At 45.4% G+C, this 17,096-nt stretch overlaps 1 protein-coding gene across 14 annotated transcripts in view; it reads left to right on the forward strand.

Annotated features, from left to right (window-relative positions):
• LOC136114600 (netrin receptor DCC) overlaps nucleotides 1–17,096 on the forward strand; it is a 361,710-nt gene that overhangs the window by 218,302 nt on the left and 126,312 nt on the right. For all 14 annotated transcript variants that reach the window (XM_071801689.1, XM_071801688.1, XM_071801697.1 and 11 more), the window contains 2 exons: nucleotides 5,914–6,068; nucleotides 6,736–6,856. In XM_071801689.1, the coding sequence (XP_071657790.1) occupies nucleotides 5,914–6,068; nucleotides 6,736–6,856 (276 nt within the window). The remainder of the gene's footprint in view (nucleotides 1–5,913; nucleotides 6,069–6,735; nucleotides 6,857–17,096) is intronic.

Genomic DNA, 17,096 nt, shown 5'->3' on the forward strand with positions numbered 1-17,096 from the left:
CTTGTCCTTTTGGGGTCCATCATCTACCCACGTGTGGACCTGGTGGAGTCTCTGGATGGATCTAATGAGATATTGTGCGTAACCTACGACTCTTGGGGCTCTTATTGTCATTTTCCTACTGAATTAAAAGCATCGGCTGGGTTAAGTTTCTAAAGGCACCTTTTAGGAGTAACCCCCTGCTCCTTCCTCACAGATAAAGCCACAAAATATCCCTCCCCATCACCAAAAAAGAGTGAAATTGTGGATAACAGCAACAAAAAAGCCTTCATTAGAGATCACGAGAGGGTAATAAACTCACCGAGCGTTCCTCTGGCTTGCGCTGTGGTTTATCTGTTTTCAACCTTTCCAATTTTCTTGTTGATGAGGTTATAGCGGTTGCTTTTAACCTTCAACGAGGGGCGCTGGCTCGTTAACCCACCCGCTCGCAAACGAGCCGCGGTGCCCAACGTGGGGCTGATGTAGCAAACAAGGTCCCGCGACTTCGTCACCGCGATGGCGGCCACAACGTGCGGATCCCGGAAAGGATTTTCGGAGGAGAAGTCCCCAAATGAACCAGGGAAATCCATCCCACCATGAGGCGGCTTTTTCATCCGGCTGGAGAGGGACGGGAGTCTTATATCGCCAGAAATCTCGCGGGGACGTCTATTAATTACACTGGCTTTTAATTATCTGTCACCGATACGTTACATGACCTTGAGCAAGTCATTTACGCGGCGTGTGTGTATCTAGCTGTAAAACGCTCGTGAATTATTTAACGTCTACAAATTGCTTGGAGATCCCTGAATGCAAAGCGTTCTCGTTGCAATTACGGAGCCCCATCGCGCCTTGTCGAGTCATTTTGGTGCATCTTGGTATCTTGGTGATGGGAAAGAAGGAAAACCCACCAAGCAGGGCCTTCTGAGACGTCGGGAAGTCTTTGCGGCTTTACATTCTATTCTATTAGCCCTCGAAAAGGCTGTTGCGTGATGCATGTGTTCCTATTATCGCGGATTTGACAGAACCAACGTTAACGCACGGAAAGATCAAGTTTGACCCAATACGCAATTATGAAACGCTCGTTTGTTCCCGGGGCGGATGGGACGTGGTCAATAACCGTTGGCTCTGCTATAAGTCATAAAGGCAGCAATAAAATAAAATCTATAGGTAGTTATAAATTGACAAATATCGGTGACCTTATTTTCTCTTCCTGGGCTGTCGCGTATCGGGGCGTTGCATGAAAAGAACATTTATTAGCAAGCTTTTAAAGGTAATTTTGAGGGAAAAGGCACGTGAAACAAAGAGAAAAGGGGGCAAAGTTAAACGTTGCTTTTCACCGTTGTTTTGGGATGGAATTCTAGAGAATCTTTGTTATTTATAGAACTGGGGTTGAATTGTTCCTTAAGCTTGTTAGCAATGCACTCAGTGCATTTTTCCCCCATCTCTGCTCAACTCGTGGTATTTTACTATACGCATACGTTTGGAAGTTGAATTTTGGGGTGCTCAGCTCTCTTTTCTTGGCAACTATGATCTTATACTGCTGTGGAGTTCTTAGTTGACCTTCGCATTGAGAACTAAAGCACGAAAATAATCTCAATCATTAAAGCCGCCAAGTTCTACCTTTGTTTAGGTGAAGAATGAAGTTTTCCATGGAATAACAGCTTCATTTTTCTTGGCGTTCTTCAAGGCTGGTTTGAGGGGAGATATATTGAGATCACATTGTCTGGCAGGCGCAGAGCCGAGCCTAAAATGATACAGAGCTGTGGGAAGAGATAAAGATATCGTTATTTTAATCTATTATTTTTTAAGGACACGTTAGTAGAGTTTCAGCTTTTTACGCCTCATGCACTTTCCAAAGGGTCGTAACACCGTTCAGAGTTCTTTTCTCTGGCGATAATACAGTTCCTGAGTTACTGTATATAATAAGGGAGAGTAGTAAATACATGTAGAGATATAAAAAAATACGTGAATATAAAAATCCAGGTTTAATTTTTAAATCTGGAGGAGCTCCCTTGGCTTTGAGTTCGATTGAGCTGACTCACGCTACAACCCGGCGCATTGTGCTGCCATCCAGAGACCTGGACAGGCTGGAGAGTTGGGTGGGAAAATGTGATGGAATAGAACAAGGGCAAGTGTAGAGTCTTGAATGTGGGCAGGAACAACCCCAGGTTCCAGTGTAAGTTGGGGAATGAGCTGTTGGAGAGCAGTGAAAAGGGAGCTGGGGGTCTTGGGGCCAGCAGGGTGAGCATGAGCCAGCACTGGGCCCTTGTGGCCAGCAAGGCCAATGGTACCTGGGGTGGGTTAGAAGGGGGTGGTCAGTAGGTCAGAGAGGTTCTCCTGCCCCTCTGCTCTGCCCTGGGGAGACCACACCTGGAATCTTGTGTCCAGTTGTGGCCCCTCAGTTCCAGAAGGACAGGGAACTGCTGGAGAGAGTCCAGCGCAGCCACCAAGATGCTGAAGGGAGTGGAGCATCTCCCGTGTGAGGAAAGGCTGAGGGAGCTGGGGCTCTGGAGCTGGACAAGAGGACACTGAGGGGGGGACTCATTCCTGGGGATCAATATGGAAAGGGGGAGTGTCAGGAGGATGGAGCCAGGCTCTTCTGGGTGACAACCAGTGATAGGTCAAGGGGCAATGGGTACAAACCGGAACACAAGAGGTTCCACTTAAATATGAGAAGAAACTTGTTTGGGGTGAGGGTGGCAGAGCCTGGCCCAGGCTGCCCAGGGAGGTTGTGGAGTCTCCTTCTCTGCAGACATTCAAACCCGCCTGGACACCTTCCTGTGGAACCTCAGCTGGGTGTTCCTGCTCCATGGGGGGATTGCACTGGACGAGCTTTCCGGGTCCCTTCCAACCCCTCACATTCTGGGATTCTGTGATTCATTCTCTATAATTTTATTTGAAATCCCCGATTTGCGCAAGTTAGAATTAAAAATCACAAGGGATATTGATTTTGTAAAAGATTTAAATCTCGGAGATGACAAAGCCACCCTTGAAGTACATGCGTTTGAAATTCTTCCCATTCCGCCGGCTGACAGGGTCGGGCACTCGCCGACAGGATTTATCATTCCGGGCTCGGGTGAAACACATTCCGTATTCAAACATGCAAAGAGAAGCCACTTTGCATTAGGAAACGCTGACACTTCTCCCACGTTAAAACCATCGGCTCTTGTCGCAAGATCAACCGCTATTTCTAACCGTGGGGAGGTCGCCCCAACACGCGGCCCTCAAAACCACCCGCGTGTGCCGGTGAGCGGCTCATTAGACCTCACGCCCGCGCGATGCTCATTACAACCAATCTTTGACATTTTGGGCAATCAATGCAGCCGCCGTGGGCCTGAAAGGGAAAAACGATGTTTGTTCGAAGCCGACGTTGGAGGCCCAGCCCCAAATCGCTTTGCACGGCGTCGCAGAATCCACGGTTTGGAAAGGTTTAGAAGGCCGCACCGGGGGTGGAGCGGGATCTTTGCAGGATTAAACATATTAAGTAGGACTTTCAAATGTGCTTTTGCTTAAAGCGAAGCGTTTTTCCTCTTCAGAGCAGTGAAAAGGGGGCTGGGGGTCCTGGGGCCAGCAGGGTGAGCATGAGCCAGCACTGGGCCCTTGTGGCCAGGAAGGCCAATGGGACCTGGGATGGGTTAGAAGGGGTGGTCAGTAGGTCAGAGAGGTTCTCCTGCCCCTCTCCTCTGAATTTGGCTTTTGGAGCCGGTGGTACCGTGTAGCGATGACACCTTTGGTACCCCCCAAGTGCATTTACTATAGTGCATTTACTACCGCTGCAAAATCGCTTCTATATAAATCTATATATATAAATCTGTGAAATTTTTTGGGGAAAAAAGGGTCTGTAATTTGTTCAAACCAATTTAAGTAGAAGGAACATGCAGACAACATATATTTTGATTTCCTTTGCAACCCACCCCCCCCGGCCTTCCTCACATCTGCGAACCTTTAAAATATTCAGTACCGAGGGAAAGAAACACCCAGAGAGCAGCACTTGACATATATTGATACATCAAATATTTATAGGGTGGATATTTATAGCGCTTGACATTTTATATATAGACGTGCAAAGCTATTTCCAGTCTCAAGGTGTTGCAACTGGATTTTTTAGGGTGTAACGTCCTTGTTGTGTCTTAAAAACTGCATCGTTTCCACTTAAGTAATTAGGCAAATTACTCGCTTTAATGGTGTCCTTAGGAAATATACAGGACACCCTTTACCCCGTTATAGGGAAGGTGTTGGCGAGCGCGTTTTAATTGTTAAATACCTCGATTTTATATGAGACTCAACACTCAGGCATATATTGAATATCAACTATAAAAGAGTATCAGGCTGGCTAGAAAAATGCCAGAAATGGGGTAAAAAGAGCAACAGTTGTGGAGGGATCAGGGTTCTGGAGTAGGGACGTCAGACAAAATGAATGTGTGAATTACAAGTCTATAAATTAATCGCAGGCCCGTGGTGATACGGGAATAAACCACCCTAATGAAGATTGAGGAGGCTGTGATTTTGCCAGAGCTCTGCGAAATTATGCGGTTTATAAAGTACGTGGATACCGGGGGGTTGTGTAAATTGCAGTGAGTCCAATCCCCCTCCTGTCGGGAACGTCGCCCATCCAAACGCCGCACGCAACGAAACCTTTTGGATAGGAAATTAGGCAGCCAAGTTAATGAGGACAGCTCATCAGTTTGAATTTACACACGTTGGGTTTGATGGGAACTGGACCAGGAGCTTCTGGGGATGGTAAATTATTAAGAATATGATAAATGGGGATCAATCCGAGAGGGGAACGGGGAAGATGGGGCACGGGAGCAACGCTGGAGGGGCCCAAATGCTTCTGTAGGTTCAGCTAATTTAGCTGAAAAGCAGAAAAAATTGCAAAAAATGAAGAAAACGCTGACTTAAAAACTTTGCTGGCTTGCTTTGATCTGCTTGGTTTTATGCACAATATACAGATTTTAAATAAAATGAAGTTTGCCTCCAAAGTGCTTCCGCTCATTGGGCGCGATCCAAGAGGTGACGAGCTCTAGGAGTCTTTATTTCTTCCCAAAGCTGGAAACTATTGTCAGTAAGGCCCAAAATAAAGAGTTTTAAGATGATAAAATGCGAACCTCGAAGACGATAATTTTATCTATATGTCTGCTATGCTGTTCTTATGGGTTTGGTTGCTTACACCACGTGTTCATGTGTTGCGAATTCTTTACGTTCTCCAGCCGCAATGAGACTTTATGGTTTGATATGTAAAAAAGCCACAGTAATATATTGAGTATTATATAACAGGAATTGTTCTAAATCATGAAATTATTGACACTGGACAGGAAAAGTAATTGATAGGTTGTGGCTGATGGGTAAAAATTCATCTATTCTGGAACTATAGATATTAAAAAGAATGATTATTGTTCCCCCCAAAATGTGAGAAAATGTCTGTAGGTTCTTGTGCTTCTCAGCAAAACGCGAGGGGGGCTCATTAGGAATATGTTATTAACAGTTTTCCTCCAATTGCTCATTTCCATCACCCTCGTATTAGGATAATTCCGAAATGAAATTAAATTAGCATATCATATAGCGGCCTGCGAAAGTGTGAACCCATTAGCGTAATACAAGGCAACAGATAATTGGTGGCTGTGTAAGAATCCATTTGATTTCGTCTTCCATCGCTAGGGCCAGATTCCCTGGTTATTGATGATCTACAAACCCCGTCAAAAGTCCTTGGTTGTGTGAAAATGGATCTACTCGAAGTATTTCTCATTCTGGATCATTTATCAGGGGGTTTCTTGTACCTGGATGTGTCGGAGTCAACGAGAAGTTTTACGGATGCACTTTTTAATAAGCTCAGGGTTGAAGAGAATCATTTGACTTACAGATCTGTATTCTGTTGATGTCTAATATACCTCAACCTTATCGAAACGATTTACCTTAATTTAGACCCTCTTTTTGCAGTTCCCCCGTGGTTTTTGGTTCGCCCGGCCAATCTTTACGCCTACGAGAGCACGGACATCGAGTTGGAATGCGCCGTGGCGGGGAAGCCGCTTCCTACGGTCGAGTGGATCAAGAACGGCGAAGTCGTCATCCCCAGCGATTATTTTCAGATCGTGGTAATTAGCTGCCTTTCGCTCATTAGAATGCCTCTTGTTTTGCTTCTAATAGTAGCACTTGGTCACCATGAGTTAAAAATATACGGGTTATTTGCCAGAATTATCAGTTTTCCAAGAGGATTGTTATGGTCCCTACCCCAAAGTGACGTCTTAATCCTCTTGTAGCTGAAACGGCACGAGACCACAAAATGTGGCTTTGACCAAGACGCGGTTTCATTCAGCACGGCCTCATTTTTTCTCTTGCTAACAAATAATATTGATTATGATCATGGCTTTTAATTACCAGCCATGAAAAGGATGTTTCAATGTGGTTTTCACGCAGGGTGGAGTTATTCTGCCGTATACAATAGGAACGAACCCTGCGCGAGGAGGTGGATTCGCCCTTGGGCCGTAAATTTATTTAAATTAAATTTAAATAAAATAAAATAATAAAATCAAAATAAACCACAGAGACCACACGATATCAAGAGACCCCTGATGAAAAGGCCTGTGGTTCGAGGCCTCCGAGGACCAGGACTATGTGACCTGGAACTGAGATTCCATAGAACGACCCACATTTCACAATATAGCTCTTCCGCCACGGTTTTCTAATCCACATTCGCTTTGGCCGGGGTTTTTCTAATTAATTCTCTCCGTTTCCTTGCTTTTTCTTTTCCGTTCTCTCTAGGGTGGCAGCAACTTACGGATTCTGGGCTTGGTAAAGTCAGATGAAGGTTTTTATCAATGCGTAGCTGAAAATGAAGCTGGAAACGCACAGGCCAGCGCACAGCTAATCATCCCGGAGCCGGGTAAGATGCAAAGGGCATGGAGAATTAGAGATGTAATTAATGCTATTAACATAAAAATCCCAAATGAGCAGCTACTAGTCTTTACTCCCTCTTACTTATCCAGCTGGCTGGAGTTAACAGCATGTTATTCACTCACAAATCCAAATTTTGGCCTTGTCCTAGAAATCACTCAGAGTAAACCTGCGTAAAAAGGCAAGGCCAACGTCTTTCTCTCTACGGTGGGTTTAATCCTGCTAAAAATAGCAAAGGTTGATCATAAATGAGGGAGGTGATGGAGCAAAGTAGTCGAGAAGCAGTAGATAATTCTATATTAACCTGTCGTAGAATATTTGTCTCGGGGGAAGAGGACTAAAAAGAAAGAACCGTTTGTCGGTGGGTTAGCAAGTGCAGCCAACTGTTGCCATCAGGTTTGTGTCTACGTGCCGGAAGGATGGGTTTTGCTCCAAAATTAATAGGTGTTTGGTTTTACGACCCGCGCTGTGCGGCGGCGTGGGTGTTTACTGCTTGATGGGGTTTTAAGTAAGAGAAAGATGTCTTCATCTTCAGCTGGACGGTGTGTAAAATAGGGATAAAAGCCTTTCCAAGCCTCTGGGTTGTAAATGATTAATGACCTGCGGGTTACACTTGCTGCCTCGTGTGGATTATGAGAACAGAATGCTCTGAAGCGTTGGTCGGGCTTGATTTGGGTTGGGAAGAGCAGAATCTCGGGAGCCCCCAAATAGTCCAACCTGATAGCGTGTGCCATAGAATTTCTTGGAAAAGCTTCCGTGGAATATCAGTTTTGAAGCTTTGCCAAAAATCTGCCCTGCTGGAAATCAAGAACTAAGGATGAATATGGTCCTCTCCATGCATTGAGATGGGAACAGGGGTGAGTTTTGTCCTCTGTTCTCTGTTTTGGTCCCAAATGAACGTGGATTTTGCACATCTTCTAAACTCACCTTCCCCTTCTTCCTTCTCCTTTGGGATTCAGTATCTTCTTTATAAGCCTTTTCTCTTGATGTTCTCCCTCTTTCACGGGGAATGAAACGCCGTGAAACTGCGCAGCCTAGCGGGAGATCTGGGAGGGGTTAATGGAGGAGAAATGTGACGTGCGTAGAGTTGTTGTCATCATCGTTATCATCATTGTAATTGTCATCATCATCGTCGTCATTGTCATCATCATTGTAATTGTCATTGTCAACATCGTCGTTGTCATCATCGTTGTTGTCGTCTTCATCATCATTGTAATTGTCATCGTCATCATTGTTGTCATCATCATCATCATTGTAATTGTTGTCATCATCATAGTTGTCATTGTCATCATCGTTGCCATTGTCATCATCGTCGTCATTGTCATCGTCATTGTCAGTGTCATCGTCGTCATTGTCATCGTCGTCATTGTCATTGTCATCATTGTCATCGTCATCATTGTCATCGTCGTCATCGTCATTGTCATTGTCAGCATCATTGTAATTGTCATCGTCATTGTCATTGTCAGCATCATCATCATTGTCGTCATTGTCATCGTCATTGTCGTTGTCATCAACGTCGTCATTGTCATCGTCATCATTGTCATCGTCGTCATCATTGTCATTGTCATCATCATTATTGTCATCATCGTCATCATCATTGTAATTGTCATCGTCATGTCATTGTCAACATCGTCGTCGTCGTCATCATCATTGTCATAATCGTAATTGTCATCGTCATTGTCATCGTCATCATTGTCATTGTTGTCATCGTCGTCATCATCATCATTATCATCATCGTTGTTGTTATTGTTAGTAGTATTATTATTATTACTACTACCTTTCTCCTGTTAGCGTGACCCTCAGCCTGGACTCCCTCCTCTGCATGGCTAATTACCTAAACGAGGCTGGCATTGGGTTTGGGGATCAAAAAGCAGATATTCAGTCGCGTCTTCACTTTGCTGGCTTTACCAGGTGAGCGTTTCCCTCCACGTGGCCACCGGAGGTGACAAAGAGGTTATTTCCCCTTAGGGCTAAAGGTGAATTTGAGATGACGCTTACAAACAAGATTTCCCCGGCACAAAACCACCTCAATCTCATATTCATTTCATGCGCTGGGATGATATTTACAACTGGCACCGGGATAACTCAGCGCTGCTCCCGAATTGTCAGGAAATTTTCCGCTCCGCGTCAACGTTTATTGTGTTTGGCGTTGGATTAAAATTAAAATAGAAACAAATGGGAAGAAAAGATCCTCAAGAGCTGCGGGACGCCATTGTAAACCGTCTCCCTTTCCCTTTGTAAGTGATGGATGACTTTGTTGCTGGCTATTTAATCAGATCTTCAGACAATGCCGCTGCGGTTCCTCGGAGATGAAGGGAGGGCACAGATGGTGCAGAAGGCAGCTCGAAATACAAATGAAGCGGCGGGGGGAATGTCGGCCCCTCGGCTTCGATTTTGCGTGGCCGCGATCAACATGTGTTTGTATCAGAGCCCAAGGAAGTTTCAATATACTCATTAATATCTATCATCCCTCTCTGGAGCCTTTAAGGTGGAAGGGGCGTAAATGGAGACACATCGAAGGCTTTTCTAAGCCTCCAGGGTCAAATAAACCCCTTATTTAATTGATAATGATTTTATCCGAACAGGGCTTTCTACCCCAAACTCTACATCAGGGTAAAATATTCACTTTTATTTATTTTATGATGCCTAAAGCAGATTTTGCTTGTTTTATTGCAAATAATTTGGGGCATGCAGCGGGCTACACACGTTGTGTGTGTTCTGTTGGGGAATTCTGGAGGTTTTATTAAGATAAAAAGGTATAATCAACCTGATCGTTGTTACACGGACGTGTAGATTTCCATCTTTAACTGTGAGACCTGGAACAGCCGCACACAAATTGGCATTAAATTCAGTATAAATGGGCTGAGATTGAGACCAAATCTACCCCTTGTCAAGGCCGCGATGTTAAATGAGAATTAGACAATAGCGAAATGAGGAGTGAAAGCCGAGGGGGCCGGGAGCTCGCGTAGATAATCGCTCCCACTTTTAGTGTTCCAGATGTGGCCAGAGGATGCTCCAAACTATGTCCATGTGTGTCGCTTCGGCTCTAAAAACCCAACGAGCTCCCTGAGAAATAGAAAATACCTGGTTTATTTAGCCAAGATTATGAGCGGAGAGCACGGTGCTGAAGAGTACGTTACGGACTGGAGTAAAATAAGTGATGGTGGATGGGCTGCAACAGGCGCGTTAGTCAATAAATCAAAGTACATTCGCGGATTCCAACACAGCGGGGATCCTGAAGGAAAATCTTCCCATAAAGGACTCGCAGACAGTTATTTGCTTTACGCCGGTGGCTTCTGGCAGATCCATCCCTCAGATATTCACCGGTTGTTCTATTCTAGCAGGTGGAAGAAGAGATAAAGAGAGCCCCGAAATAATCAAATTGGGTAGACGATAGAGTAATTATTAGCGATCATTGAAGAAGGGATCGCGTGTCCAACCAGGGGCGGCAAATCCATCTCAGTGCTAAGAAACTGAGCTAATACTGGCGTTAAAACTTCAGATTTTAGGCCGGTTGGAAAGCCAACCCATGCGTGTTAATCTTGCTTATGCTTAGCTTTAAAATTAATCCAAACTAAACCCCATGATTTTGAGCATTTTGAATATTCTTAACAATTGCTAAACCAGTCACAGAGTAGCGATGAGGAAGTTTTGTGTTGAAACAAGAGATTTATATCGTTCTTTTGGTATGCACAACTGTTCCCATTTATTGTGCTGCATAAGCAGTAATAATCATGATAATAAGAAGAATAAATTTGGGGTTTATGCTTTTACGGTGGTCTTTGCCATAATATTATGACACCTTAGTGGGGATTTATCACAGGTCTATGCAAAAATGCAAAATCAGCGGAATATTTTGATAGTTAGACGCACTCCAAGGAACGTGGAAGATTTTCGGAGCTTCCATCTTTGTTGGTTGTTAAGAACAAGGAATAACAGGGATATTTTATAACCATGGGGTGTAGGGAAGGATTAGTTGGGTTCCTGAGATCACATCTGGTTCTGCTTCCCGTTGGACATTACTCGAAACTTTGGGCTGTCGTAGATTCTGGCTTTGTTCTGTAAGAGCTGTAATGGTTTAAAAATAGTCCTGGCCTAAGTAGGAGGGCGTTCTTGTGGATTTTACAAGTCTGAGGTAGGAAGCACTTGGACCTGGATGGTCTCCATCCCTGCGTGATGTAGGAGACATCACTGCCTTGGCCTCGTGTTTTGGGTTGGGCGTCTCTCTTGGGGTTTGGGTTGGGCGTCTCTCTTGGGTTTTGGGTTGGGTGTCTCTTTTGGGTTTTGGTTGGGCATCTCTCTTAGGTTTTGGGTTGGGCGTCTCTCTTGGGTTTTGGGTTGAGTGTCTCTCTTGGGTTTTGGTTGGGCGTCTCTCTTGGGTTTTGGGTTGAGCCGTCTCTCTTGGATTTTCCATTGGGCGTCTCTCTTGGGTTTTGGGTTGAGCCGTCTCTCTTGGATTTTGGTTGAGCGTCTCTCTTGGGTTTTGTGTTGAGCCGTCTCTCTTGGGTTTTGATTGGGTGTCTCTTTCGGGTTTTGTGTTGAGCATCTCTCTTGGATTTTGAGTTGAGCGTCCCTCTTGTGTTTTGACTTGGGTGTATCTCTCAGGTTTTGGGTTGGATGTTTCTCTCAGGCTTTGGTTGGGCATCTCTCTCAGGTTTTCGTTGGGTGTCTCTCTTGGGTTTTGGGTTGAGCGTCTCTCTTGGCACCACTAAAGTGCCCACAATGAGGTGTGTGAACAGGCCCCGTGTGGTGCTCAGGGGGTTTGGGTGCAGATCTGCACAACCAGGGAGAGAAATCCAGGTGAATCAGGAGCTCTTGGGGGAAACTGAGGCACCTGGCGACTTCTCGTGCCCTCAGCAGTCAACAGCAGAGCAATGGGTTAAAATAGATTTAGGATCATTTGAAAAACAGACAGAAAAGAGTAATAATATGAGTTTAAGGTAGATAACGGAATATAATGGGAAAATTGACTCCGCCGACACCGGTGGAAGGGGATTTTCTATCAGGAGAGGTGATGGGACAAGTTTTGGAGACATTATGGTCATTCTTGGATGGTCGTGTAGGCTCTGAGCGTTGACCGTAGACCGAGATCCTTCTGCCCTTGTTTCCAGGGAAATATCTGTAGGCTGAGTTTTAGTAATTTAGGAGTAAGTTGTAAAATGGCTCCAACTTTGTTCCTTAAACCCCTTCTGAGGAAGAACTTGGGGGAAAAGTAAAGACAGACAGACCAGGGCCTGAATTGTTAGTGTGACAAGGTTCTTACCACCAATGTCCCAGTAACTCACTGAGATGCCGACCGATCGCATCAGTTCAATAATATTTGCCTCTCAAAATTAAAATAACTCCATTAAAAAGCATGAGGTGGTTTTGTATGTTCTGTATCCGAACATTGGCAAGGAATTGAAATTACTTAAGATTTGGTCACCTCTGTAGGCCTCACGGCCTCCTGACCGTGTTCACCTCCATAGGCCTCACGTCCTCCTGACCACGTTCAACTGGGTGTTCCAGCTTCCGGCCTCGCCAGCCATCAAACCCTTAATTTATCAGTGAACCCCTCTCGTCGTCATTGATTTTCCCCCTTTTGCAGGTGCAAAACACAACGGTTTGCCCATCCCCGCGTACATTTACGTGCAAAAAGGTGATTTTTCAGTGTTGCCGAAGACGTGTCTGGGAAAGAGTTAAAAAGAGGGGGGGCAAACCTGGAATAAAACCCATTTAATTCACCCTGAGTATCCTTGGGGTGGTGTTCACTATAGACTAAACAGTTTTAATATGGATTTATGTAATGAGCCCACAAATTGATTATGCGGCGCAAGCTCGGTTTCGAGTTTAGGAGCAGAAAGTCTCATGTCAAGATCAAAGCGGCGCTCGTGCCTTTTGACACCACCAAGCACAGACTTGGGGGTGAATATAATGATTTGATTTTCTTTCCCTTCTTTCTTTTGCTTCTGAGGTTGCTTCGGAGCTATGAGGGCTTCCTCCTGTTTATACATTTATTTGTATCATTGGCATCAGAGAGCGATAAGGGGGAAAAATAATAATTAAGAAGAAAACGCCTTGTGCGAACTCCCAAGGGAGGATCAGCCACGTTTCTTCTAGGAATGCAAATGTCTTATCTGAGCGACGGGGGAATTCTCTATTCTCCTCCATCCCTTCCTTCTCTCCCATTCCCCCCATTGCCGTTTAGGAATCATTTCCCACCCCGTGTTTCAACATGAATTATTTAGTTGTTGGAAGTCGAGGAGGCGAATCCGCAAACCGGTTCATGTTTCACGGGGCTGGCGCGGGGGCCTGGGCGAGGTGTAATTGTAATCGGTGGCTGGGGTGGGATGAGGTGGCAGCCCATCATTTCAGGCTTTCGAGCCGTCCGTCGGATACTCAGATTTGTAATTATAATGCGCTTTCCTCCTATTGATATTCAGCAGCGTTCTCGCCGTGCTGTTCCTTGCGGATGATTAGGCTGGAGAGGGGGGTGGTTTGGAAGCACCGAGAGCCGTTATTTGCTCAGAAAACACCACGATTCTCCAAGGAATAAAGGGCCAAGGTGAGCAACCGTCAAAATTTACCATTTACTGTCCTGGAGAACCGAAATTGGTGCTGTAAAATTCAACTTGCGGGCCCCTCCGGCAGGGAAAAGCGAGGTGAGGATTATTTAATGGTCCTTTTTGCCTCACCCACATCTGCTTGCAGCTTTAGTTGCAGCACCACAAATAGAGATTTGCACAAGTCAACAACTTGGTGCCGAGGGAGCGGAGATCGGGATCCGTTTCCATCTCTACCGTCAAAGGTTGGAGGGTTTGATGGGGTGGAACAAGCCCTGCAGAGCTGGACATTGACCAGGATGCGTCTTGTCCATACGGTGACCAATTTGGAAGCAAACACATTTCATGTTTAATGTTTTTCTTTCCATTTCATCGCATTATCTTTATTCCCATGGAAGGGTCTCTGCTTCTCATGGGTCTGCTTGCTTCAAATTCTCCAATATAACTCTATTTTCCTATTGCGTGGCGACGCTGTCTCCTACCTGATGGGATTTGAGCCTTCAATCCCACGTTCCCATCCTAATCCCACTGTGGATTTTGGGGCTGAAAGGTGTTTTCCTTTAACTTTTAAAGCACCTGTGGGAAAGTCAAGTTTGACCTGCAAAACAAAAGACCCTTTTGTAAAGAGAAAGGATGGAAAAGAACCATTTCCCTTCCTCTCCTTTGGCCTTAAAATAGATGGATTACTATTTTGTCCTCTTGTGTAGCATCATCTATTGAGAAAGGAGGGAATACCATCAAAACCTTTTATTTCTGGTGCAAGCTGCTCAGAAATACCACCAATTCCATTCCAGAAACAGTTGGCAGGATGTTCTGAGTATCCATCCTTCAGGTACCAACAGCTGCTCACAGTCGTCGTCAGTTAAAACGTGTTGCGTTGAATACAGCAAGTGGAGAATATTGAAGCATCTCTCGCAGCTGTTAACCCTGGGAAGGCACAAGAATTGGGGGAAAAGCCTGAGAATGAGGTGAGGACGGATGCTTTTTGTAGGTGGGAAGATTCCCTTATTTTCCCCGTAGCCCATATGTGTAACGTAGAAGAATCTTTGCTCCGAGCGTGACTATCAAATCTGATCATTTTTCAAGCCACATTATGCTATAATAAACCCTTAATTTCTATTACCCGTGACCGCGGTTTGCAAGATAAATGAAATTGTTTCCTCCGGTTGCCGTTGACCAAACCTTGGGATGAAGTTTGGTCGCCAGTTTTGGAGCCGCCGTCATTGAAGGGACCGGAGAGAAAACCGTGGCAATTATCAAAGGGGAAAGACCCAAACAACGTGGAGGTTTTAGGCCCTAAACCAGATGGCGGAGAAGACACAGTTTGCAAGTTTAGAAGCAGATTTTTGACCAACATCTACCACGAGTCCATTGGGATGATTGCCCGAGGGCAACTGGATGGGCAGAAGTAAAATCCACCCAAGAGGTGAGAAAACAAACCGAAAATAACAACAGGGGATGAAAAATGCACCATTTTCTAGGTGTGTTTCATTACCACGTAGAACCGGTCTACCAGGAGGAATTATTCCCATTTCTGGCTTGATTTATCCTAATGGGAAGTCGCTCAAAATTAAAACAACTCTTAGATTTCAACTGCTACGTTGCTTATTATATTAATATCTGGCTTATTATATTTTCAAGGCTTTATTACGGAGCCGGCTTTGCGATTTTTGTCTTTGTGTGTAATTGCCTCACCCTCGTAAAAATGAGCAAAACCAAGCCGCCGATAGCCCCAAATTAAGGTATTTTTCTTGCGTGTTGAAGGCAGGTTTAACAACGCCAACTCTAAGCCAAGCTTTGCCAGAGGAATTTAAGCCATCTAAAAATTAACGTTGCATGGGTAATATGGTATATTTGCACTACTGTAGTCATCCTGTGCCTTTGGGGACTGAAATCGCATTAAGCCTTTGCTTTTGGCTTGCAAGGTCCGGCTTTATGTTGGAAGCTGGAGATAAACAAGAAAAATACAGTCGGAGTGGGGTCCTCTAAACAGGCTTTGGTTGAACCGGAGGTTTAGTCGCTTAATCTGATTTTTGCTCATAATTAGCGCGGGACGGAGGGAAACGAATCAGTTTGTGCCGTGACGGACGTTTGCCCAAAGCAAGGAGCTGCTTTTGTCCTCGGAAAAGCCGAGGAGCGAACGGCGCTCAGCCCGCTTGGCTTTGGGCGGCCCCAGATTGAACACGTTGCTTTGGAGGAGGCAGTTTGCGCAGAACAAGGCCGCGTTTGCCGTGATTTCACTCCCTTGGCCGTGAAGCTTTGGGCTGAGCTTTGGCCGCATCCCTGGGGGCGATGGATTACTGTGATTTTTGGGTTTAGGCACAGTGATAAACGTCCCCAACATGTCATTGCACTCCGGGTCGAGGCCCCTGGAGCCCCCTGGCTTAATAACTTCTCCGCTTCGCCTTCCAATATTATTAAAATATATTTAGCATTCAGGGGATTTAGATCCTGCCCCTTCTAGAATTATTGACACCTATTTAATTTCTCCTTTCAACCATGGCCAAGCCTGGTACAGCTGCCGTGGCACATGTATATACATCATTGTTGCTTGCACAAGCTGATTGGCATTCATGCTCGAGCGTCTTTTTATTTTCTCCTTGGATGCCGGGAGCAGCCCGAGCAGCTCGGAAACTAAAGAGCTTCATCTATTAGGCGTGACAGATTTGTATTCAGCGGTAAATACCTGACCTTGCTCAAACTCCCTCATCCATCCCCGGTGGAGGATTCCGCTTAACTCCCGCATCCCGAGCGTCGCCGTGGCAACGGGGCCCGCGCCGCGGAACTCATCAAGAAAACAAGGGTAGAAGCGCGGTGTGGAGGAGCTTTCAAGACGAGGACTTTAGAAGCAACTAAACACGAGGAATAGAGTTGTGTTACCCTCTGAAACTTTTGGGTTGGGGTGGAGGTGGATGGATGATGGCAGAGCGGTGGATGCGGTCTACATTGACTTGAGTAAAGCGTTTGACAGTCTCCATGACCGTGAGCCAGCATTGGGCCCTTGTGGCCAGGAAGGCCAATGGTACCTGGGGTGGGTTAGAAGGGGGTGGTCAGTAGGTCAGAGAGGTTCTCCTGCCCCTCTGCTCTGCCCTGGGGAGACCACACCTGGAATCTTGTGTCCAGCTGTGGCCCCTCAGTTCCAAAAGAGCACAGCAAAACGTTTTCCTCCTCTATCTGGTGTGTGCAGTCATTAACATGCACGCGCACTATATATCTGTGTACGTTAACAACTACGTTAAAGATCTGCAGAAGCCGGTGTGAATTTGATTTCCTCCAGCGTTAAGCCCGGTATTTTCAGCTCAAGCGTTGCGCTGGATTTCTTGCTCCGAAGAATCCCAGGTAATTGGTGGGAGGTTTTTTCCACTAAATTTGCTTGATTGAATGCTCCGTACTTGCTGAATTCAGCAGAGCGAGGTCAGGAATCCCCACCAGTTACTTCTGTGTCAATCTGGAAAACAATATATATAATATATACATTTCTGGGGTCTGTACCAGCCTTGTTCTGGTCACGTATGCGACAGGAGGCGTTTCAGCAAGTTAACGTGTAGCGCGCACTGAGTATAATAGAGAAGACAGAATGATGGAGTGGGAAATAGTTCTTTCCGATGGTTTCTTTCACAAAGAAGCGGCGGAAGTAAGAAAAACACAGATGGAAATATTGCAAAAGTGTAAAGGAAAGGGTTAAAA

This window comes from Patagioenas fasciata, chromosome W, assembly GCF_037038585.1.
Source record: "Patagioenas fasciata isolate bPatFas1 chromosome W, bPatFas1.hap1, whole genome shotgun sequence".
NCBI lineage: Eukaryota > Metazoa > Chordata > Aves > Columbiformes > Columbidae > Patagioenas > Patagioenas fasciata.